The 24944-nt window shown below is 40.5% G+C and overlaps 1 protein-coding gene across 2 annotated transcripts in view; it reads left to right on the plus strand.

Annotated features, from left to right (window-relative positions):
• Positions 1-1799: 1799 nt before the first annotated feature.
• Positions 1800-24944, plus strand: part of WDR36 (WD repeat domain 36) — a 53888-nt gene continuing 30743 nt past the window's right edge. For both annotated transcript variants that reach the window (XR_006416275.1, XM_044446205.1), the window contains exons 1-13: positions 1800-2025; positions 6316-6343; positions 7718-7818; positions 9647-9764; positions 9878-10010; positions 11037-11091; positions 12654-12786; positions 13041-13216; positions 14241-14361; positions 14800-14865; positions 17373-17456; positions 20786-20940; positions 22599-22713. Coding sequence is in view for 1 of the 2 variants with exons in the window: in XM_044446205.1 (XP_044302140.1) it covers positions 1843-2025; positions 6316-6343; positions 7718-7818; positions 9647-9764; positions 9878-10010; positions 11037-11091; positions 12654-12786; positions 13041-13216; positions 14241-14361; positions 14800-14865; positions 17373-17456; positions 20786-20940; positions 22599-22713 (1468 nt within the window). In the remaining variant the exon portion in view is untranslated. The remainder of the gene's footprint in view (positions 2026-6315; positions 6344-7717; positions 7819-9646; positions 9765-9877; positions 10011-11036; positions 11092-12653; positions 12787-13040; positions 13217-14240; positions 14362-14799; positions 14866-17372; positions 17457-20785; positions 20941-22598; positions 22714-24944) is intronic.

The raw sequence follows: 24944 nt of genomic DNA on the forward strand, positions 1-24944 counted from the left end.
AGGGCCAAACACACCTGCATTTCATACTTTAAAATCAACTACTTATCTTGCATATGTTTACTTGTAATTCTATGCTAATGTTTTTGTAATATTGTACATGCCTTCCTTTATGTTTCTACTGGAGCCCTGAGATGATCTTTAGAAATCACGCTACGAAGTGCCCCTGTATGCTGATGCTGGGAAAGCCCAAATAAATCCTCAAATAAAAAGATATGCTTTTGCGTGTCCTTTAATATAAAATCTGGCAGCAGTGCCCTTACTCCTCTCTTCTCAAAGGTACTAGAACTTTTAGCCCAGCTCCACACAGCTGGGAAAGGCAGGTAACCCCGGGGGCTCCATTTTCTTGCAGAGCAACTCAAGTTTTATAGGTTAAAATATGGAGAGCCTTCCCTGTCCTCTCCCCCTCCCCATCTGCAGGGTTTTACCTTTCTAATTCCTTCTCCAGGAAAAGGAAAAACAGCCCCAAGCATGCAAACAATTTGCCCACTCTCAGGAAGCTCCTAGCTGAAACAGCATTAAAACAATGTTGCAAGCCGATCAGGGCAGCTAAGCTTTCTTTCCAATGTAAAAATATGTAGCTTTTTCTTAAGGAATTCAGTATCTGATTGCAAAAACCACAGCATTTTAAGCCTGTTAGATTTCTGTAACTCCTGATGGTTTTATTTGTTATATGTTCCTCAAGCCTTTGATACATCATGATGTTTTTCCTGATGCCTATAATGATTTCTTGATGTTTCTGTATTATTCCCCATTTTCCTCACCTTCTCACCCATTCAGAATCTCATCATTACCTTGAAACTGTGTACGTGACCCACAACTTATTAAAACTCTGTCCACACTCTGGAAGCTCGTAGTCAGTTCAGTATACTGGCTACCAGACAGCACTGTTGGTTTTTCTCGGCCAGAGAGGGATTCCTGGGGTATCCTGCTAATAAACCTCTGAAACTGAATGCAGCGTCTTCTGTGAATCCAAACATACATTCTCCTGGTTCTGAGGTTCTAGATTTCCCGACACTGAGGTGTGACAAATAATGATGTTTCAGTGGGCCTGTTTATTAGAGGTGTCCCTCCCAACACATGCAGAAAATCCTCCCCCAGAGAGGTCCACCTGGCACCAAACTTCTCCTGTTCTCATCAGGCAAAGGCCATTTTAAGACACAATATGACACATCCCAGCATTCACCTAGCCAGCCATGCCAACCACAGGAATGCTGGGAATGGTAGGACTTTTTTTCCAATAAATTGTATTTTTTTTCTATCTAGACCAGCCTTTGTTTTGTGTCTTTATTATTTCCTGCTTCGAAATTCTCTTCTTCTGCTGTCCTGTGTTTTAAAAAATTGTTTGGGTTTCTTCTAATGCCAGCTTTCTGTTTTATAACAGTGCCCCACCCTGAGAACTAGTAGCTAAAGGTTAACAAAGCAATAGTAAAAACCCGAATATGCATTTGCAGTACCTATTTACCTACTTGTCAATAGAATACCGACTGCAACCTTATGTGAATGAAAAAGCTCAGTGATTACACAAAATAACAGCAATGTCTTTATTAATAACATATAGGCATGCGTGTATATACATATATAAAACAAGACTACATAGTATCCTGCCCAGCAAAGATCAGCAGTAGCAAAACCTGTGCCTTCTGCAGACCGACCACGACACGCGGAACCAAAGAAACCCTCCACCCTGTGAGTGTAACGGAGCGGACCACTTTTAAAGGGGCACCGGTGTGGCTGGCAGCGTGACGGAAGTAGGGGAGATTTCCGGAAGCCTCTCAAGTCCTCGGCTCGCCGGCTTGGTGCGAGTGGCTGCGGCGCGTGGCGGGCTCAGGGGAAAAGGAAGCGATGTCGCTGGCGGCCGAAGCCAGCCCGGGCGCCCCTGGCCCGGGCAGGAGTAGCGCGCTCTTCTCGGGTTTCCGCGCGCTCGGGCTCTACTCCAATCACTTGGCGCACGTGCTGCGCTACCACCGCCGTCACCGGGAGTTCTACCTGGTCACCGCCGCAGGGAGGAGCTTCCACACTTACAACGTGAGTCCGCGTCGCTCCTGACTCGCCCAGCCGGCTGGCCCCTCCCGACAAGCGACCGCAGCGCGGGAATCCCTCGCGTTCTTTCTCCCCAAGCGGCTGTCGGGAAAAGAGGCGAGGGGCTGGAGAACCGCAAGGAAGGGGCGCTCGCCCTCGCTGAAGCTTGCGCGGTCGCAGCTTCTTTTCCTTCCTGCGAGGACAAATACGCATCTGCAAATTTATGGTGACTGAATATCCTGCTTACTCAGCCTGTCGTTTAATTGTTTCTAGGTTGCCTTTTGAGGGCACATTTTGTCTGTCTGTCTGTCTGTCTGTATGTCTGGGATACTTGTATGCCGCCCCATTCACATAAGCCTCGGGGCGGCTTCCAACAAATAAATAACAATATACAAAAATATAAAAGTGGACACATCCAGGCAATAAATAAAACCAATAAATAATTTAACAATTAATTAAAATAACATTTAAATAAAAAGGTCTTGGCCTGGTGCCAAAAAACAAATAACGACAGCACCAGGTGGATCTCTCTGGGGAGCACATTCCACAATTGGGGCGCCACCACAGAGAAGGCTCATCCTCTGGGTACTCACCCTCCTAATACCTTTCACAGAAGGTTCCCAAAGAAGGGCCTCTGCCGCCGATTTTAGAGGGCGGGAGGGCAAGTATGGATGCAGGCACTCCTTCAGATACCTAAGTCCCAAGCCGTTTAGGGCTTTATAGGTAATCACCAGCACCTTGAATTGGGCCCAAACTTCAATGGGGAGCCAGTGAAGCTGACGAAGGACTGGGGTTATGTGAGAACAACACCCAGTCCTCGTCAGCAGCCTGGCTGCTGTATTTTGCACCATCTGAAGTATCCGGACCGTCTTCAGGGGCAGCCCCACGTAGAGCGCGTTACAGAAGTCTAATTGGGAAGTAACCAATGCCTGCATCACTGTCGCCAGGCAGTCATCCTCCAGGTAGGGATGCAGCTGATGGATCAACCAAAGCTGATGGAAAGCGCTCCTCACCACCGCCGACACTTGAGCTTCCAAAGTCAGCTCTGGGTTGAGGAGCACTCCCAAGCTGCAGACCCTGTCCTTCAGAGGGAGTGCTACCCCATTCAGGACAAGGTCCAGGTCTCCCACCCCAGAGCCCGAACCACCCACCAACAGGACCTCCATCTTGTCTGGATTGAGCTTCAGTTTATTGGCCCTCATCCAGCCCATTACTTCGGCCAGGCACTGGTTCAGTACAGCCACTGCATCACCTGGATTGGTTGAAAAAGAGAGGTAGAGCTGGGTATCATCAGCATACTGATGATTCCGCAGCCCACACCTCCTAATGACCTCTCCCAGTGGTTTTGTGTAGATGTTAAATAGCAAGGGGGACAAAATTGGGGCAGCCTTGCAAGACAATGTACAAAAAGCATAAGATGCAAGCAGAGAAGTATGAGAGGAGTTGTGTCTGTGTTATAGAAGCCGGCATTTCCAATATCATCGTTTCATTGTGTATGTTTTGTTTTTATTGGTGGCTTCCTTGATAGTTTTGGGATTTTTCATAAGTACCCTTCCCATTGGTTCATATGAGGAAAATAACGTACAGCAGCTTAAGGGCTGGAGAGGTTTTTTCTGTTCTGGGAGCATGCTGGTGAAAGAGTGAGCTTTGGAGCCTGCAAATGTCAGGCCTCCCTCAGTCTGCACCAACACTACTTTTATGCTGTTGCTGCTGATGGAGAAGTGATGGTGGCAGAGGGTTTTAGCATTCCAATAAGGATACTTCAGGTGGTGGAACTCCCTTTTCAGCCAATGACATGTATGCTTTCTCAAAAAGTTGAAAAGGATAGTCACCTGGAAAGCATTAATTGCAAGTCTGAAACTAACAGGCTTGCCTGTTGCAATTGCACTGGCAATTGGTGTCCATTCATTTTTACCAGTGAACTCATCAATCTTTCTATGGAAAAATGAAGCACTGAAACATTTTCTTCCCTGCATCACAGCTTTCAGGTGTTTGGATGACTTTCCTACAAGGAAACATAGCATTTGGGGTCTTTAAATTTAGAGAAAGGACAGCTGTGTGTTGATGTGATACATATGTATAAATAAAAATGATAGATACTCCTAAAATTTGAGTAGTGTGGTAAGAGAATTATAATACTAGGGGTTGCTGTCACCTAATGAAATTGATTATTAAGAGGTTCAAGACAGGCAAAGTAATTCACCCCATGTAACATCAAGTTTAGGAATTTGTTTCTACAGCAAATAGTGATGGACTTTAACCTAGGTAATTTTAACACAGAAGCAAATGCTCCAGCTTGAATGTAAATCATCGGATCAGAGAGATTTGTAGGATAAATGGCTTGGCTTCTCACTACCATCCTCCAAACAGAAGTTCTCCTTTCTTTTGGGAAATGAGACTCCACTCATTCATGGGAGGAATAGAAGGAGAAAGTGGATCTTGATTTCCCTCCCATCTGCCACTCCTTGTGCCTCCCCTTGCACTGTTCCAGGGGGTACATCAACCCTTTGGAACTTATTTTTGGATTTGCAAGAGGCTGAATGGAAAATTGGCAAAAACTGGCTCCTGGCTCCTTCTGTTGGGAGTGTTCCACAAGCACAGTGCTGGTGGAGCATTAGTTAGGCTCCAAGAGCCATTATGCCTAATATATTCTGTTCCCTTTATGAGCCAAGTAATTTCATTCTTTTGTTGTGCTTGTTCAGAGCATGCCAGTATTAAAAAAAAGAATTGACAAAGGATTACACAAATTAATGGAGAGTAAGTCTTGGTAGTCTTGATGGACTTTGAGTTGGTAAAGTAACATTCAGCTAAGTAATGAAGAATTAGTAGAGGGAGATAGAGCATAATACTTGTCTATCTCATTCTTACTGGAGGCATCATTTGGATTTCAGTGACATAAATGCTTGCGTATTGTACAAGAGTATCTTATCTATATCCTTTGCAGAACTTCTGGGACTTGAACTGCAAATGTTTTCATGTCATGACACATGGAACCCCAATATTGATGGTAATCATAAAATCTGTTCTACAGCACAATCCAGTTTCATTCAAAGAACATCTTCTACCTATGTTGGTGTTTGTGCTGAAACATTTATATTGTGACTAACGATATATGGAAAGTTGGTCAGTTTTTCTGATTCCTGAATACCAGTCTACTTTGCAGCAGCCCAGAGTTCCTGGTGAGCACACCCAGGGTTCATGGGGCGCTTGCCAGGAAATGGGCTTCACATGCTGTGGAAACTGTGCCATTCTTCTGTGCCTACTACTGCCCCAGCAGCCACCAGTGGGGAAGAAGGTTGGCCATCGGGAGTGGTGGCCATCACTCCCACTAACTGCACCCCTTTTCTGAATGTGCTGGCACCAGCAGCAGTGTTTGGGGAAGAAGGTTGGTCACCAGGAATGAGGGCTGGGCAAGATTGCCAGTTGCACAACTGGGGGTTCCATGAGCATTCGTGGACTTCCCCTCCCATTCTGTGGATTCTGGATGGTCAAGTAACAATACCCATGGATACAAAGGATTTAAGCATTTGTAAAATGAATATTTTTTTCTAGCATGTCTTCTTTGTGCCAGTTCAACCCAGTGTAGCAGTTCCGTCTGCAGCACTCTTATGAATTGGTTGTGGTTGTACGAGCCTAAGGCCTCCTCATGCAAATGTATGGCAGAGTTAGCTAGTGCATTGGTGTGTGATCAGCAGGTGTAATCCTGCTGCCCACTCCTGTTTTTGGTGAACAAATTGTCTAATTGAAAAAAATATTCTTTAAATGGATGTAGGAAGTGATAGTAATTTGTAATACCTCTTTTATACTATTAGGGATCTGTTGCTGTAGTGGATTAACATTCCTGTGTGAACTGGCTAAAAAATGTAATCCAGCCCTGTAGCTGTAATCCCTTTTATACAATACTTGCCAAACTCAGTGAATCAGAAAAACAAATATGGAAAAGTACTATCACTTCTGAAAATTCCCCACTTCCTTGAAATAAAACAAAGAGGAGGAAATTGCTTGAGATGTCACCTCCACCTACTTTCAGGATGATTAGAAGTCACACATGGTAGAATTCTATGGAAGGAACCCTGTATTTCAAAATGTTACTATGCTAATACTGATTTTTGGTGTGTTATATGTATGTTTTTAGGAGATGGTCTCGTTTCTGTTTTAAACTATGATTTTAATTTTTTAAAAAGTTTGTTCGGAGCTTTAACCACCATTTTCTTGATGGACAGGTGAGATATAAATCAAATACATAAATAAATATTTTTAAGAAGCTGTCTAGTAAAATCTGTTTTTTTATTGCAGGTGAAGAAGCTAGGCATAGTTGCTGTTAGTAAGTATCCAGTCATGTGTAATTTTTATTTGCTTTATTTCTTTGCACAAATAATTGCAGCCAAAATCATTTTTGTACAAAAGGTCATTATAAATAGTGTGAATTGTTTGTTAATTTATTTTCTATGCTTACATCCTATCTTTCCTTTAAGGATCCCATTCCTCCCCCCTCCTCTTTTTCTATTTGATCCTCACAACAGCCCTGACAGGTAGGTTGAATTGGAGTCAGTGTCTGAGCCAAATTTTGCAGTTAGCTTCATGGCACTATGGAGATTAGAACCTGGATCTCTTAAATCCCAGTCCAACACTCTAACCACTGCATCACATTTGCTCTCCACCCTAGTGAAATAAAAACTTTACTACAAAGAGGACAATTATGCTTTATAACAAAAGGAAAAAGAATATAATTCAACTATTCAATCTTATAGCTGAAAAGAATACTTGTTTCAGTGAATATACATTATTTTACTATAATACCAATCAGTTTGTTCCTTTTTAAAGATGTGGCCTACAGTAGGAGAGAGATTTAAAGTTTAAAAACAATGTCATCCCTAAGCTTTTATAGCTTCCCCTTTCAAGAATTTGTCATATTCTTTCTAAATATAGTTTAGAGAAATAATTCCTATCACATAGCCACTATATTCAGCTTTGCAGCAAATAAAACTAGAATGGAACAGTACATTACACTTTTCCTATATTGCCACTATAGTAGCACAAATCATAGATGTTAAGATTACCATCAAGTATATTAGTACTGTAAATGTATCACTTGTTTAATTGGTCAGTTCACAAAAAACAATTCATCTTGGAGAGGGTGAGGTGGTAGCAATGACCAAGGAAGTGTGAATTGATCAGATATTAACCTCAGCCAGAACATTCCCAGTGTCAAGTAGTCAAACAGTTGTGCAATTTTTTAAGAGTGTATCTGTCTGGAGAAGTGAGCATCTTGACAATAGTGCGAAGTTACTTTGCTCATGTAAACATGAATTCTGGTGTCTGGGCAGTAAGACCCATATTTTCTGCAGTTTTGAACTTACTTTCATGGATATAATTGCAATCCTCAACATACCGATTAAGGATTGAACACAGAGGGACATACTTCCAAGTAAACATGAATAGGGTTGTGCTGTTCTACAGAATTGGATGCAAGATACAAATGAGTGATTCTTGCAGTTATTCTTACTGAAGTTTGTCTATTTCAATTCTAAGAGTGCTGCGAAAGATATTGTCTAGTAACAGTTTATGGACTGTTATATTGAGGAAAATTGTATGTAATACTGAAAAAAATATAGGTACATCAGAAGGTGACCGCTCTATTCCATTCACCTAAAAATAAAAAGCTTACTGTTTTCTTCCCCTGTTCTTTCTCTTTTAGGCAATGCTTTGCCACAGGATATTACATGTTTGGCAGCTGACAAAATGTTGGTTTTTGCATCATGTGGTAGTCTTCTCAATGCTTTTGCTCATAACAAAGAGGTTTGTATCATCATTAAACAGTATGCAAAGATTTGCTTCTAATCCTGAAAACATTTAAGCCATTTGTAGTCAAGATGTGGGTGTTAATGGGATCCAAACACTACATAGACTTAATAATGTGTCTGAACAATTAACCTCAATCTTACATACATATATATGGAAATAAATTCCATTGAAGTCAGATATAAATACTGAACTGGTAAAATTGTGTCTGAGCAGGTTTTTGTTAGATTTCTGCCCACTCCAGTCATATATATCAATGGGAGAGCCTTTCATTCATTCATCATTATCATCATTATTAAATTTATTTGAGAGCTGCCCACTAGCATCACACTCTCTGAGTGGCCATTACAATAATAAATGCCAATAATATTAGATAAAAGCAATGCAATTTAAAATATAATAAAATAGAACAACATAAAATCACAAAATAATTAAATAAAACTATAATATATTTCAAATCTGCAATTAGTCAGAGTGGTCTAAGTATCCCATAGGCATGCTGAAAAAGGAAGGTTTTTGCTAAAAGCTGACAACTTAGCAAAGTAGGCACTTGGTGAATCTCATGAGGTAAAGCATTGTATAGTTGAGGTACAGCCACAGAAAGGCTGCTGCCTGCTTGCAGCCACCCCATTAACTTTCCTGGGAAGAGGAACCCAGAGGAGAACCTCAGTTGATGATTTTAAGCAGTGGGCAGGAATATATGAATATGTATTCCCTAAGACACTGTGGTCCCAAGCCATTTAGGGCTTTATATGCCATAGTCAAACCTTGACTTCGGCCCAGACTGGAACAGGCAGCTAGTGCAATGGACAAAGGATCGGTGTAATGTGTTCATAAGGACCAGTCCTGTTCTGGATCATTTGGCAGGTTTGGGCTCTCTTCAAGGGAAGTCCATCATATAGTACATTACAGTAGTCCAGTGTGGAGGTTACCAGTGCATGAATAACCATGGCAAGACTACCCTCATCCAAGTAGGAGAGTAGATGTGACTTCCGTGTATGTCCTATTTGTGATACTACAGTTTCACGTTTTAGAACTCGGGAACACATAGAGTTAAGTGTAGTTAATGGTTCAGATGTCTTTTAATTGATGTTTCTGGAGAACAACTTTGTACTATGTACATGAGAAAACCATTCATACTGCTGGAACTTTTCATTGGTTGATTCTTTAGTACAGTGGTTCCTAGACTATAGGGTAGGTTGCTTGGGGTGGCATGGTTCCCCTGACTGAGGGAGGGAACTTAGTGTTCCAGAGAAAGAGAAAGTCCTGCAACAGGTAAAGCTCTTTCCCTCTACTAGCTAAGATACATGGATGGGTTGAATACCTTCTAGTGGAAGACCATGACCTAATGGTTTGTATTAGTGAAGGCCCCAATAGTTATTGCATTAGCCCAGCCTATTTGGAGAAAAGGTGTTTTGTTCTATAGGAATATTTCTTGTGTGTGAACTTTAAGAGGGCCAGAAGTGACCTGTTCTATTCTCTTTTGTAATGTCAGTGTGGGATTAATATTCTAGTCCACAAACATTTGCATACAGTGTGATGTGCATGTTTTACTGTGGAACAGAAAATTAGTGCTGCATTGGATTAGTGGCAGTGGAAAGATGAAGAAATGTAGGAGTTCTGAAGCTCAAAATATATGAAATTCTGTCTTAGTAGCCACATTATTTTGGTGGTGTATATCTGGGAAGAGGGGAGGAGGGTCAGGTCTTGTGCTGAAATTCATACAATTAAGGTGTGTTACAGGCCATAATAATGGTTTATATTATGTGAACTACAATATGATTTCATTTTACTAATGCAATAACCAAAGTATTTTGAATTGTAGGTGGTTCACACTTATAAAGGTCACAGGGCAGATATTCATCTTGTGCTGCCATTTGGGGAACATGTGATCTCTGTGGATAATGATAATATTCTTATTATTTGGGATATACAGTCAGAAGGTGAGACTTGACCCTTTTTTAATATAACTGTTGTGAGAAGCAAATGTTTTACATGTATGTGTAGTGGCCATTCTTCTTTCTGCAGAGTACTAATACTATTCTTTGTTCCACAGAAGAATATTTGCAGCTAAACTTTGATACATCTGTGTTTGCTGTTTCTGCAATTATGCATCCAAGTACCTATTTGAATAAAATTCTTCTTGGTAGTGAACAAGGAACTCTACAGTTATGGAACATAAAATCCAAGTAAGAACTTACTTTCCTTGAGATTTAAATCCACATCTGACGTGGTTATCAGTTATTTATTCTCACAGTTTTAAAATGTGGTCTTGAATGTAGCAAATAGTGTGGATACGTTTGGGGGTAAAAACAGTTAATAAGCATTGCTTAATTCTGACATATAAAGAAAACTTACACTGAGGATATATAACAAGAAGGTATCTTAAAACAATAAAAATATAATTATATGACTGCAGTATTCTTAACTGGTTATACACTAACAGGCTGATTAAAGTTCTTAAATAGATTGTTTACTATTGATTCTTCAACTGAAATTGTTTTGCTCGATTGGCTCGTACAGCAACTAATATGCTTGTGGAAGCAAATGTAATGAATCTCTAGTTCAAAACATGCTTTTTCTTAAGCCTTTTTCTAAGTCAAGAAAAGAGCTTAAATCTAAAAGCCTGATTTAAAGCTTCTCTTGGTGGAGTTTTTGGTTGCTTTTTAGTTTATATCCTGCTTATCTAAATGGACAGGGCTGTCTAGTAACAGGAGTTTCAGAATTTAGTTCTTAATTTGTTACTTTTTTAGCATAGCTAGGGCAAAAAGTGGTGTTGCTTGCAAGAAGCATAACATTTTCTCTAACATTAGAGTGTTAGAAATGTAAAAGGGGTGAGAACAGATGCCAAGGGATACCTGAACAAAAAGATCACCAGTTGATCTAAGGGGGTTTACTATCCATAGACCCCAACAGGTAGAGTGACATCAGACACACCACAGAGGCAGAAGGTCAGCCACACTACGAAGACTTGAGTGATCACATTTCGGTTGTATCTCAGTGCCCAAATTTTGGCAGCTGATGTTAAGAGGGCTTAATTTTAACAGCGGAGGGGGGGGGGGGTTAATAGCTAATTGATTATCCAGTGCAGAGTTGATTGCATTACTAGGGGCTTACAGATTTCTTCTTGGTATGCTGTGTTTTGCCTAATTTTCTTGGTGTAATTTTTTTCATGACATTAAACTTACGTAACTTTTCTCTTGCTTACCCCCCAGCAAACTTTTATATACATTTCCAGGATGGGGTGCAGGAGTGACGGTACTTCAACAGGTAAGTGTGACTTGTTGGGGCTTTTAAAAATGAAAACATAGCAACAAATACCTTTTTTCTTGACATTTTTTGAGAATACTTTATGAATATTTTTGGTTAAGCCAGAAAGGTTCGAGCCATACTGCTAAGTCTTTCCTTTAGTTACCTGTCTAGAATTTATTTATGTCTTATCAGGCTACTGACAGAGAGCATCATTATCTCTGAGGCAGTGTTTGCAAGACAGCTATCCAACAAGTACTTTTTTCCTCACTACAGATGGAAGGATATAATCCTAACTTAGATAAAAGAAATAACCTAGCCAGTATGGCTTAGAGGTTAGACTGCTTGTTGGAAGGTCCTGGTTCTAGATTCTCCTCAGCTACAAACCTCACTGGTTGATTTTGGACCAGTTACTTGACCCTCAGCCTTATCTACTTCACAGGGTTGTTGTGAGGATAAAGTAGAGAGGAGCATTGTGTAAGTTGTCTTGGTTTTTTGCAGGAAAAGAGGCAGCCAATAAATGTGATGAATAAAATAAAATCGCTGGCACAAAAATGTGCAAAATGTACTCATTTGTCTTTCTTCCACAATGAAAGACCAAACACATTGTGGCACCTCAAGTTTCTGCCCTCCTTTTTTTCCTGTTTCTATGTTGGTATCTCTTGCCTAGCACTTAAGTGATTTGCCAAGATAAAATTTGTTTCCATGCTCCTATTTTAAATAGAGAATCAGTTCTCACATAATGATATTCCATAGGTTAAACAGCCATAAGCTCTGAAGGAACACCAAGCATGCTGCTTGCAGCACAGAAGCCAATTCTGCTTTTAATCAACAACCTATAATCAGCCTATTTTCAGGTTGCGGCGTGTGATGTGTGAACTCAGAACACTGGGTTGTATAAGGACAGAACATCCCAGTAGTTAACCTGATAACAACTCATGGATTTACCACTGCTGTTTAGTGTTAAACAACCCAGTTTCCATATTCAGACATGATGCTGAACAACCTAGGAAAAAGCTGGCTGTATGTGAGAGGTAGCATGTCTGCTCTGCTTGAAGTGCAACTTGTGGGTTGTACTATGGTCTGTCATAACTTGTGAACCAGGTCAATAATGTTTAACATTTGCCAAAATCAAGCTGGATGTTTAAGCACCATTCAACTTCAGTTTATTATCTCTGTGTACAATTACTCTATCATAATTTAGTTTAAAAGGTGTATTAAAATATTCAAACTTTGGTGTTAGAAAAGCATGGATCAACATAACAAGATTTCCTTGTTCCATGGAAGAGCAAAGGCTCATTGGAATGAACTGACATACTTTTGCAGATATTGATATTGATTCTTGCTATTTTCAGTAGAGTGTGCCCAGAAACAGTTTTGAGTGGGTAGTATCCAAAGGGGCACAACTATTAATGTAAATCACATTCAGTACTCTCAGTGTAACATTGTCTTAGCTTATTGTGCTAAAGTATTCTGTGATAGTACAATGTAATCTACATTAGACTGAGCCCTGTTAAGAACATTTTGTGCCATCTTAAAATCTAAAGTAATTTCTGTTTAATCATGATAAATGTTTTTTGCAGGCGCCAGCAGTAGATGTAGTTGCAGTAGGCCTTGTGTCTGGTCATATCATAGTGCACAATATTAAGTTTGATGAAATACTAATGAAATTTCAACAAGACTGGGGTCCCATAACAACAATATCATTCCGAACAGGTAAGTATCAGCATTAACTGAAAATGTATAATACTGAAAAATGTTCAAGTAAGTTAAAGGATCAAATGGATCCCAAACTTGAGCCAAAACTTAAACATAAAAATCATTCAAATATAATCTCCACTATCAACTGTTACAAATTATCCTTTCTTAATTTTCTTCTTTGAGTTTGTGAGATCTTTAAAAAACTGATTTGTTTCAGTCTCATGCTAAATCTGTATTTATCTTTGGTCTTTTTTTCTTTATGTGAACAGATGGACATCCAGTTATGGCTGCTGGAAGTCCTATTGGGCATATTGGCTTGTGGGATCTAGAAGAAAAGAAACTTTTGGGCCAGATGAGAGATGCACATTCCACAGCAATTTCAGGCATGTCATTTGTTCAAGGAGAGCCACTTCTCATTACGAATGGTTCGGATAATGCTATCAGAGTAAGTTTTATGGATTGTATGAGTTTATTTTTCATTTTCCCTGCTGATAGTTCTGTGATGATTCATGTATGAGGTGCTTACAAACACAATGGAACTAAAACTGCAAAACTGCCCCAAAAATAGCAACTAGTTCCTTAACTATAGGGAGAATCCATGAAAAGTTTTCTTATGAACTATGATGGTGAAATCAGGAAAGCAGTGTAACCATAGGAAGAGGAACTGGGGGAACACTAAGGGCAGTGAAGCTGCAATGGCTTGCCTAGTAACTCTTTGAACCTCTCTTGAACCCAGACTCATCCCATGGCTCACCTTCCTCATCTTGGTTTCCACAGCAAAATTGGCAGCAGACCTAGTGGCAAAAACAGAGACACCAGAATAGGCCCCATCTGACTGCTAGAGAGCTGCACTTGTAGAAGAGGGGCTACTCAAGAGATGGTTATTATCCAGAGGAGAAAACAAATCAGCTGTGAATAATGCACCAGTAAAGGAAAAAGAAAAGAAAGACCAAGCAGGGTTTATTGAAAGGCTTCAATCGTTGCTGTACTTTTGTTGGATTATCAGCTGCCCTAGAGCTCTGTGCTCCAGCTTCCATAGTAGATTATGAGCAATTGCACGTCTCATGTCATTTTCTTTTCTTTGTCCTCTTACAAGTTTGTTTTAACAAGAAAAAAATGTATGCATCCAAAATATGCCTCAGAAAATAATGATGTATAACCATGGGAAGCTGTAAAGTGAGCAGCAGAGAATGTACAGTAGCTTTCATGTCTGACCCATCATTGCAAAATTAGCCACTTTGGGAGATAAATACCCCACACATGCAGTGTCATTCATTTTTAATCCCTGTAAAAATGCAGGGAGAAAGTTTTGCACGTTCCTAAATATAATAGATGTGTGCTGCCACATATTGAGCTACCATGGGTTTTTAGTGTCTTTTTTCTCTGTATTTACTTACTGCTTATGTGACTTGTGTTTAAACCTTTTCCAGTGTAGATTTCCTTGCCACTGTTGTTTGCTTATTGAATAGGTATGGATCTTTGATGGCCCTGGTGGAAATGGTAGATTGCTGAGGTACCGGATGGGACATAGTGCACCTCCAACAAAAATCAGATATCATGGGCAAAACGGGCAGCAGATTCTTAGTGCCAGTAAGAATGTATTCAGTTACTTCTGTTGAAATGAGTAACAATGTTTTGGAGCAAGTGGTTTGATCTTACACGTAGTAGTTCTGATTTAAAAGTTCAGTTTGAAATGAGTAAGCATTAGTCAGTGCTCCAAAATACAGGTTCTGGCTTGAATGTAGTATGATCATTTTTTTTTTACTCTATAGTTTTACATTCCTTACATTTCAGGAAGTATTAGGGGTGTTGCAATCATTCTTTTGAAGGATTTTTTTGTCTACAGTATCATAACATATTTCATAATTTGAGAATACTTTCAAAAGCTGTTGATAACCATAAATTAGCTGATGTTATTGTAAATGCAGAATTCAATTTATAACTGTTTAAATTTAAAGGTGAATAAGCATGTCAAAGATGATGCTTTTCATAGAGATGAACTTCCCTTTTCTTAACATTATATTGTAGGTCAAGATGGTACCTTGCAAACATTTTCCACAGTACATGAAAGATTCAATAAAAGCTTAGGACGTGGTGAGTGTGACTTTATAATAAATAATCAAATGTTAAAATACTTTGATATATTGAACTTGTACAAATATTAGATGCCTTTTCAGTATGCCCTAGTTTACTTGTGACTTTATTATTATTGTTATTATCATCATCATCATCATCATTATTATTATTATTATTATAACATTTCTATGCCGCCCCTTGCCGAAACCTCGGGGCGGCTTACAACATGATAAAATACATTGAAATACAATAGTACATAATAAATTACCATTAAATATAAAAATACAAAAATACATTGATTTACAAATACAAAATTAAAATTATCAGTATAAAATAAAAATATAGGAGGAGAAAGAGAAGGAAGAAGAAGTTGCCCAGGCCAGATCATATGTTTTAACAATTGAAATGATGTTTAAATAAAAAGGTCTTTACCTGGCGCCGAAAAACCAGTAACGACGGTGCCAGGCGGACCTCTTTGGGGAGTGAATTCCATAGGTTGGGCGCCACCACAGAGAAAGCCCTCCTCCGGGTACTTACTCTCCTAATTTCTTTCATGGAGGGTTCCCGGAGAAGGGACTCTCCCGCAGATCTCAAAGGGCGGTCGGGCATATACGGACGTAAGCGCTCGTTCAGGTAGCCAGGACCCAAGCCGTTTAGGGCTTTGTAGGTCATAATCAACACCTTGAATTGGGCCCGGGCTTCAATGGGAAGCCAGTGAAGCTGATGGAGGACTGGAGTCATGTGAGCATAACGCCCCGTCCCCGTCAGCAACCTGGCAGCTCTATTTTGCACCAATTGAAGTGTTCGGACTGTCTTCAGGGGAAGCCCCACGTAAAGCGCGTTACAGAAGTCTAGGCGGGAAGTCACCAGCGCGTGTGTCACCGTCGCCAGGCAGTCGTATTCCAGGTAGGGGCGCAGCTGATTAATCAGCCGAAGCTGAAGGAAGGCGTTCCTCGCTACCGCTGTCACCTGAGCTTCCAAAGAAAGCTCCGGGTCGAGGAGTACTCCTAAGCTGTGGACCTTATCCCTAAGAGGGAGTGTTGCACCATTCAGGACCAGGTCAAATCCACCCTCTCCGAAACCCAATCCGCCAACCAACAGGACCTCCGTCTTGTCTGAATTGAGTTTCAGTTTATTGGCCCTCATCCATTCCCTTACCTCGGCCAAGCACCGGTTCAGCACAGCCACTGCCTCACCTGGATTAGTGGAGAATGAGAGGTAAAGCTGGGTATCATCGGCGTATTGATGATTCCGCAGCCCACACCTCCTGATGACCTCTCCCAGCGGTTTCATATAGATGTTAAATAGCAGAGGGGATAGAATGGAGCCCTGTGGTACCCCATGGCATAGCTGCCACGACGTAGAGACATGGTCCCCCAGCACTACCTTCTGGAATCGACCGTCGAGATAGGAGCGGAACCACTGCAAAGCAGTGCCTCCAACCCCCAATCCCGCAAGTCTATCCAGAAGGATACCATGGTCGATGGTATCGAAAGCCGCCGAGAGGTCCAGAAGAACCAACAGGGATGTACTCCCCCTGTCCTTCTCCCTGCACAGGTCGTCGTACAGGGCGACCAAGGCAGATTCAGTACTGTACCCGGGTCTGAAGCCGGACTGAAAAGGATCCAGATAATCAGTTTCCTCCAAGAGTGCTTGGAGTTGTCCCGCCACCACTCGCTCCAGCACCTTGCCCAGAAACGGGATGTTGGCCACAGGTCTATAGTTAGTGGCCATCTCTGGATCCAGTGACGCTTTCTTCAGGACCGGTCGTATTACCGCCTCCTTAAAGGGGCAGGCACTCGACCCTCCCTCAGAGAAGCGTTAACCACTTCCAAAATCCAGGTCCCAATCCCGTGCTTGGAGTTATTTATTAACCAAGACGGGCAAGGATCCAATAGGCACGTGGTGGGACGTACTCTTCCAAGCACCTTGTCCACATCATTGGGCCGCAATAATTGAAATTCCTCCAGTAATTTTGGATCAGCCGGTGGCATTGGCGACTCCTCAGAGACCTCTGATTCATTAGTGGAGTCCAGCTCGTGACGAATCTGAGCGATTTTCTCCCTGAAATGCCTGGCAAAGTCGTCACAGCGGGCCTTTGAGGGTGGCATCGGATCTTCCTTAGGACCCAGGCGAACCAGGCCTTGCACCACTCGAAAAAGCTTTGTATTTATTCAAGGAGTGATACACATATCCTGTGAGGGGTTTGATTATAAACTTTGGAGAGAAACTTGAAATTTGTTTTAATTATTGGTATAATGTAGAGACGTAGTTCTGAGTTGCATCCTACTGAACAAGTGGAAATTGTATACGAAGAAGAAAGACTGAGACAGCAAAACTCTTCCAATTAAAGTATTTGACTTATTTTTTGAAACCAACTCTCCCTGAATGTCATTGTGATTTGCTTTGATGGAACACAGCTGCAAATGATTGGTGGTAGAGCAGGGATAGGAAACTAAACTTTCCCTAAGGTATAAAATTGTCAGTGTATAACATGCATCTGCCACATTTCTCATATTTTAAAGGTTCCATCAATAAAAAGAAATCAAAAAAGAAAGGCCTTCAGTATGATACAATGGCACTTCCACCCATTACAACATTTGCAGCAGGTATGTAATTCTTCACTTTATATGCAGCAGGTATGTAATTCTTCACTTTATATGAAGCAGTGAGCAGCTTAGGGAACAATCCTGTGGCCCCTGGACATCATTTGGTGGCCACAGGATACCATGGATTTGTAGATCCAAGCTCAAAAACTTCAGAACTAAGAATCTATACTCTACCCTCCTCTGTGCCCACCATCTTGCAGCTGGTGTGAAAATAACCATGCCAGCTACCTCTCCAAGGTCAGAAACTCAGTTTTAGAAAAGGACTAAAGGGCAGGGAGGAGATTGCAGAGGCCTGAGTACAATATATCCTGTGTCCTCTTCTTTCCATTCTGAAGCATCCCAGCTAAACAGCTGTAAGTTGCCATCTAGCAAAAATGCAAAGTGAGCGGAGTTGGGAGGTGGGAATTGCCTCTGTTGCTCCTGTCTCTCTGCACAGAAGGCCTGTAAGCCTCCAAGCTCAAAGGCTCATGAGCATCCTGATTAGACTGTGCCCTTGTTTTATTGTATAAACTCCCGCAGTATGAACAATAGCACTTTTTCCTGCCCCAAATAGAAATTAGTTTTAATGTAACTAATTCTAATGCATTTAATTCTTATGGAATATTACTGAATAGTACTAGCATGATCTTCACAGTTTTTTCTGAACTTGTCACGTCATTGTTTCAAAAGTGGGGTGGGAAGGGGGGCTTCACTAGGTTCTGGATCTCAGGGACATGATTATTACCTGCACAGGATTCTAGATGGCTGTGTGGACACCCATGCTTCTGCTTCTTTGTAAAGGGACTGGTTCACAACCATAGATCTGAAGGAAGCATATTTCCATCAAATGGAAACGCTGACATTTCCTGCAATTTACCATTGCTACTGACTCCTATAAGTGTCACACTTTGCCCATGGGACTTACCTCTGCATCAAGTGTCTTCTGTAGTGGAGCTTCATGTCCAAGAGATGGCTGTGTACTCTTATTCAAATTGACTGCTGCTGATGTCCTCAAGAGAGGAAATCATGTGTGGGCTGCCTTCCTGCTGTGTCACTTTCTGTCAGATCTTGGTCTCAGTCTGAACTTAGAGAACTCCCATTTGAAACTGAACAGAAAATCCAGTTCATTGAGACAGCCTTTGTTCTACAGTGGGCCAAGTGTTCCAGCATCTGGGTGGTGTATCAACATTGACATGCCATGCAGGAGAAGTATTATCTCAGAATAATATCTGAATAGTATAGTTCCAGCAAGTTTTGGGGATGATGGCAAAGATTGAGGTAGTTTCAAAATGCATTCATCTGGGTGTTCAGTCCTCTCTGGGATACTCAGTGCATCTGTCTGTGTTGAGAAGTGGTGAACATTTCAGTATGGTGAGTGGAGGCTTCTGGCTTCAGTGTAGGATTTCCCTTCCTTCAGCCCTCATTGTCTCAAATCTTTCCTTTTGAAGTTGTGTGGTTGCAGTGCATATTTCTGGAGTGGACAACACCCTAGTTGGCTGGTTGCGTTGAACCTACTTGGTTTCTAACAAGTGGGAGCTGGTCTGCATAGTTTTAGAAGGCCTGTTCTGCCATTGGGGCATGAAGAAGTTACACTTGTTCACCTGGTCAGTCAGCACAATTTGTCTGACGTTCCACAGCAGAGCAGAGATGGGCAAGGAGACCATAGGGGATGCCTTTCTCTTTCAGCAGGCAGAAACACTATCTTATCTTTTCTTACCCCTTCCACTAACAATGGAAGTGCATGTGAAGATAAGGATGGATGGCACCATTTGTATCCTGATCATACTGTGTTGACCATGACAGCTTTGGTTTGCCCCTATATTGCAGCTGTCCCATGGGTAGTGTCGCCAGCTTTTACCAAAACCAGACCTAATTTCAGAGTGTCAAGTCAAGATCTGGTATCCATCCTCAGCACTGTATATGTGATGGTATGGAAGATCCATTGACCTTTTCCAATCCTTTGGTCTTCACGTAGTACTGTGCATTGCATGCTGCCCTCATGCCATCTATAATATGTTCCAGTACCAATTAAGTGAGCATCTGTTTGATCTTTGCTGCCACTCTTGACTTTCCCCCTGTTTGGTACCAGTTGCACTTGTCTCTTCACTACAGGGGTTTAACACTTTTATTTCCTAGGAATTTTTGTGTCAGCTAACTCTTTTTTTTTTTACATTTTTACATCTGTTTATTAAGCAGTTTCTTTGAAAAGTATGGAATCTAGATCTTCCATGTCATTTTTCAGTACTGACTTGAAGCTTGTTAGTTGTTCTGCAACTCTTATCAAGCCATTCCAACTGCCTTCAGTTGCAAATCTGCAGCTCCTGTTTGGGAAACTGCCTTTCTGATGTCTGTGCTAGCTCAACAAACAGTATGTGCTGTGTATGGACCTACCTTATTATGATTTTCCATCATGATATGATAGTGTTCTGTCCCAGCATCACATTCCTGCCTAAGGTGGTATCGGAGTTCCACTTACGTAAATCAGGACATTGTACAGCCATTTTTCTTTCAATCTCCTTCTTTGACTGAATCTACTCTTTATACATTGGATGTCTGAAGAGTGTTAAGTCTTTGTAAGTCAAGGACAGACTTCTTTTAGCAGTCCCCTCACTTACTTGTGTGCTTATGGTGGCAAATAGCGAAGATTACCAACACCATCTTGGAGACTGTCATTCTGGGTCATTACACTACCAAATAAGTATAGGAACAGGCTGACCCTGTCCATTCAGATCCAGTCCAAGCACACTTGATTTGATAGGGCAACATCATTTATCAGCCTTGATTTGTGGATCAGAACAGACAGTTGCTTCAGCCGTACAGTTCTGTTTGCTCACTTAAAATAGAATGTCAACTCACCCCAATAAGTAAGTTGGCTATTGGCCCATATCTGTGATGCACAAAGACCAGGAAGAAGTATAGATTACTTACCTGGAACTGTTCTTCGAATGGTCACGTGAGCATTCACAGCTACTGTTTCTGCTTTAGTGTCAGTATTGAGGTACTAAGGCTACAATGGTCATTCTCATGGAATCTTCTAAGGATATGCATACTGAGACAACAGGGGAAGTTTTCTGCTAAAAATTCCAAAGCTATTGAAGCTTCCTGAATAAGCACAGATGATCACTCGAAGAACTACAGTTACAAGGAAGCAGTCTGTCTCCTCAAGCATTTCATTGTTCTAGATGCCATATGGTTAGGATAATGGTAAACTTGAAAACTTTTTACTTCAGCTACTGTGATCCAATGTTACTCTGTTAGAGAGTTGTTTAAATGCATGCAGTTTCTTTTACAATTGATAATTGCTTCTTGAGTAACAGTTTTAAAGTTAATCAGTTTTTATTGTGTTGCAGAGGTAGCCCGTCAAAGTGACTGGGATGGAATCATTGCTTGCCATCAAGGTTATGTAACCTGTACTACCTGGAATTATCAGAAATCCTCAATGGGAATCCATAAACTGAAACCAGAAGACTTCAGCAAAAATAAACCGCTTGGCGTATATGCCACGGTAAGTTTATACATATTTGATTGATTGGGGAAGATGATTCTTTAAATAACATATAATCTACTGGTATGAAACTTGCAGTTCAGAAGAATTTCTATTAAAAGTTAAATATAGTCAAAATAAACATTAATTCAGACTATTAAGTATTTACCTAATATGCACATAATGCATTTTTGATGTTCAGAAACTTATCCATGCAAGCATTTGAAGGTAGAATCAATTTTATATCTGGCAAGTATTTTCAGAAGGTTAATATTTTGTTTCATAATTTTTAATGGAGTTCTGCGCTATCATGAATATCCTTGAAAAGGATGCAGCTTTTGATTAAAGAGGATGCGTTTTGTTTCCCCACTCTTCCCTTATATCATTGGGCTTATCTGTTAACTTGTACTAGGTTCTGGTTTTTCCACTTGGACTAGATTCCTCTCCCTGGCCATTGCTGGATTCTTCATGTTTTGATCTTCCTCTCGAATAGATTGTATTGGGTTCCCACTAAACCAGAACAGATAATGTACCATCTGCTGTAATTACAGTTAGAATGGTGTGGCACATTATTTTCATGTCACTTGCAATTTGTTTTATTTTTACATGCAAAATTAACTCTATGGGAAAATCTGTATTTAAAGATTAGCAAGAAAATGTTTGTTTGATTGCTGTGGATGGATAGGTGGATTTTTACCTTGGATCAGCTTGTTGGTTCTGCTGATAGCTTTCTGCCATTTTCCACTTTGCATGCTAACTATAAATTGTCAGCAATGGCTGATAAGGGCTTGATTAAATCATCCAGTTGTTGAAGATGCAATGCAGCTAAAGTTTCTTTTCCTCATATGTTTTGGTAATGCCCAGTACCTGCTTTCTTTTGGAAGAAGGTCATAATTCCAATAACTTTTGTGATGATGTGCATCCAGTGTGGGTCGATAATTTTATTTATGTTATATTTTATTGTATTTTATCTATGTGAGCCATCCTGAGGCTTTCACGATAGGATGGCATATAAATAAATAAACAAAAAGTTCTTTAAGATTCAGTGATACATGATTTTCTTAATTATGGGTCCATATCTTGGAATTTAACACAAGTGCAAATGGATGTTTGTGCCCTTTTGGCAGCTAAAAAAATCGTACTACAATATTGGATGGATAAAAGACTACTGGGATAACAGAATGGGTGGGGAACTTAATAAACTTCTATTTTTGAACAGGTGGTCCTAAGGAATAATTTACAAATGCATAAATGTATGGACATTTGTGCTGACTTTGAAGTTTATGCCTAATTATTTTTAAAGTAACATGTATGTCTTGTTACATACAAATACATAGGGATATTTAAAGTATGTATTTAGTGTTAAAGTTTTCTTTAAACCTTATGTAACCCTCCCGTAATTATATTTTTTCTTTTTTGTTTGTTTGTTCATTATGTTTATATTTTATTCTGTAACATACAATAAAAATAGAATCAGCTTGTACTGAATAATAGTTATTTGCACATTTAAGAATTAGGTATTCTTTGTCATAATAATACAGTGCATCTTCATGCACAGGAAGATAAGCTTCTTTGTATAGAGCACATTTCATCTTGACTTTGAAAAGTAGCAAGAAACTCATTCTAAAAAGTTTTTGGTACTTCTAACAAAAAATAATTTAGTTTCTTTTCCCTTGAAGGCTGTAGATATCACTTCCTGTGGAAACTTTGCTGTAATTGGACTTACAACTGGACATGTCGATGTATACAACATGCAGTCTGGTATTCACAGAGGACGTTTTGGCAAAGAAAATGGTAACATTCCAGGTCTTTAAAATAATGATAGCTTCAGTATTTGTTCTGTGCAGAAAATGATTTTTATGTTGAGCTAGTTTGTTTTCTGGAGTTGATGGTGCATTCTCATAACATTTGCCTGTAACCATATGGTTGGCGTTTTGAGAGAGGGATGGAGAGAGAGATCATAGTGTGTGGGTCCCAGGCCTATACAAACCTATAAATAATACTATGACCTTGTTCACATATAATGGCTAACTGTGGATTACATAACTCACAATTATGCAAGGCCATGCTCGTCTGCACACACTACATGTTTGTCATTGCCACTTTAGATTTGGCTTAACCAATGTTGGTTGTTATCATGAAAAGCAGACTTGGCACTCTAGGATTAAACAAGCCAAAGTTTAACACAATTAGAATCCATAACTCAATGTCCGGTTCACAGATCACGACAGCAAAGCAAAGCATATGAGTAGGCCTGCTTGATTTGATGTAGTCATAAACAACCCCTAATCTGTTAAGCATAAATCATTCACTCATGCAAGCTAAGTGCATGTCCAGTATGTACTGTCTGTTTGGAGTAAGTGCCCATTGTCAAGAAATGAAGGACCAAAGCCACACAACCTTCCTGCAAGTTAGACAAGGTAAATCTGACAAGTAGGCTGCAACCACCCTTAATAGTCCACTACAATGCAGGGAAGGGGACATCAGGTCTTACACACCTGAGGAGAACTGGAATAAGGGGGAAAGCTGCATCCCTCTGTTACAGTTACCACAACCTGAAGCAATTAGGTAATTGGTCACTTGGTCTGAGGCACTGAAATTAGTTTTAAGTAGAATTGGAAGAATCTGTAACCAAATGAAATATATCTAAGTCCTATTCCAAAAGCAAAAGGGAATAAAACTGGGGAAGGGAAGAGAATAGGACTACAAAATAACTTATACAGATTCCTTTAATATATTCCCTTGAGTCACAAAAATAACAAAAACTAACTTAGCTACCTAACACCTTCCTGAAGTGTCTCTCATGGAGCAGAAATCTAGCCAAGTCTTGCTTCAGACTACACACCAGAGTCAGTTGACATCACTAGGAAGAGGGAGACAAAGAAGTCCTCTCTGGGGTGGCCCTTTAACTCCCTCCCTTGGTAATGGGATAGATAGGTTTCCCAGCCTACTATGTACCTTGTCTTCTTCAGATGAGGTCATCTTTCTACAATCCTTCCAGCTGAGAATGGTTAAGGTGGATTTAGCTATAGCAGGCCTATGGCCTTGAGGATGGAACTGTCCAGCACCAATCTGATTAAAAGTGGTAAATCACCTCAGCTTGTTCAAAGTATCCCAAGAGAAAGAGGCCTGAAAAGGGAAATGGGTCCACAGATTAACCTTTCATTGCCTTGAGCTGGATTTCTTTCTGCCTGTATATCCCTGTGTATCAGTGAGACATATACAAACAGGGCTAGATGAGAGCTTGTCCAACTGCATACCACATTCTTTGTGTTGGGGAACTGGGTATGAGTTCATGAATTGCTCTTAAGAGCAATTTAGAATGTAGAATATATGGTATGATAAATATATGGCTATAATTTCAATTATATGAAAGCTGCTGCCACGTTAAGTTCAACCTTTGGACTTGATGTGTTGGAATGAAGAAGTTGAGAGATGAGTTCATAGAGAAACTTTAGCATAAAATTGACCATTGGCTGTAGCTAAACAGTACTGAAAGGGACCATTGCCTGCCTGCAAAGTGATCTGGATTAGAAAATCATAGAATTGTAGGATTCTATATAGATTTGGAAGGGGCCTATATGGCCATCAAGTCCAACTCATGAGCCATGGTAAAGGTATGTATAGCTACTTAATGTTGAAGTAGGCATGTTTTTTAAATTCTAATACATTTTCCTACCCTCTGTTTATGCAATGAACAGTTAAGTTGCCTCTGCAATAATAAATTTCAATTTGATAAGGCAACATTTCCTAAGGTACAGTAATACCTCAGTTCTGTCCGCAAACATTTCAGTTCGCGAACAGAAAGTTTGGCAAAAGTTTGCTTCCATTTGCGAACTCCGCATCAAGTGCTGAACATGATCATGGCCATCTTCCCCACACAAATATGAATGCGGCCATTTTCCCTGCTCTGACACGTGGTTGCGGCTTCCTCTAGTCGAGATCACGGTCACAGACTCTCCCTCCAAATAATAACCTCCTCCCCACCCACCTTCCTGTCCTTCACGCCAGAAGTCACCTCAAGC

This window comes from Varanus komodoensis, unplaced genomic scaffold (genome assembly GCF_004798865.1).
Source record: "Varanus komodoensis strain SLA01 unplaced genomic scaffold, ASM479886v1 scaffold5, whole genome shotgun sequence".
NCBI lineage: Eukaryota > Metazoa > Chordata > Lepidosauria > Squamata > Varanidae > Varanus > Varanus komodoensis.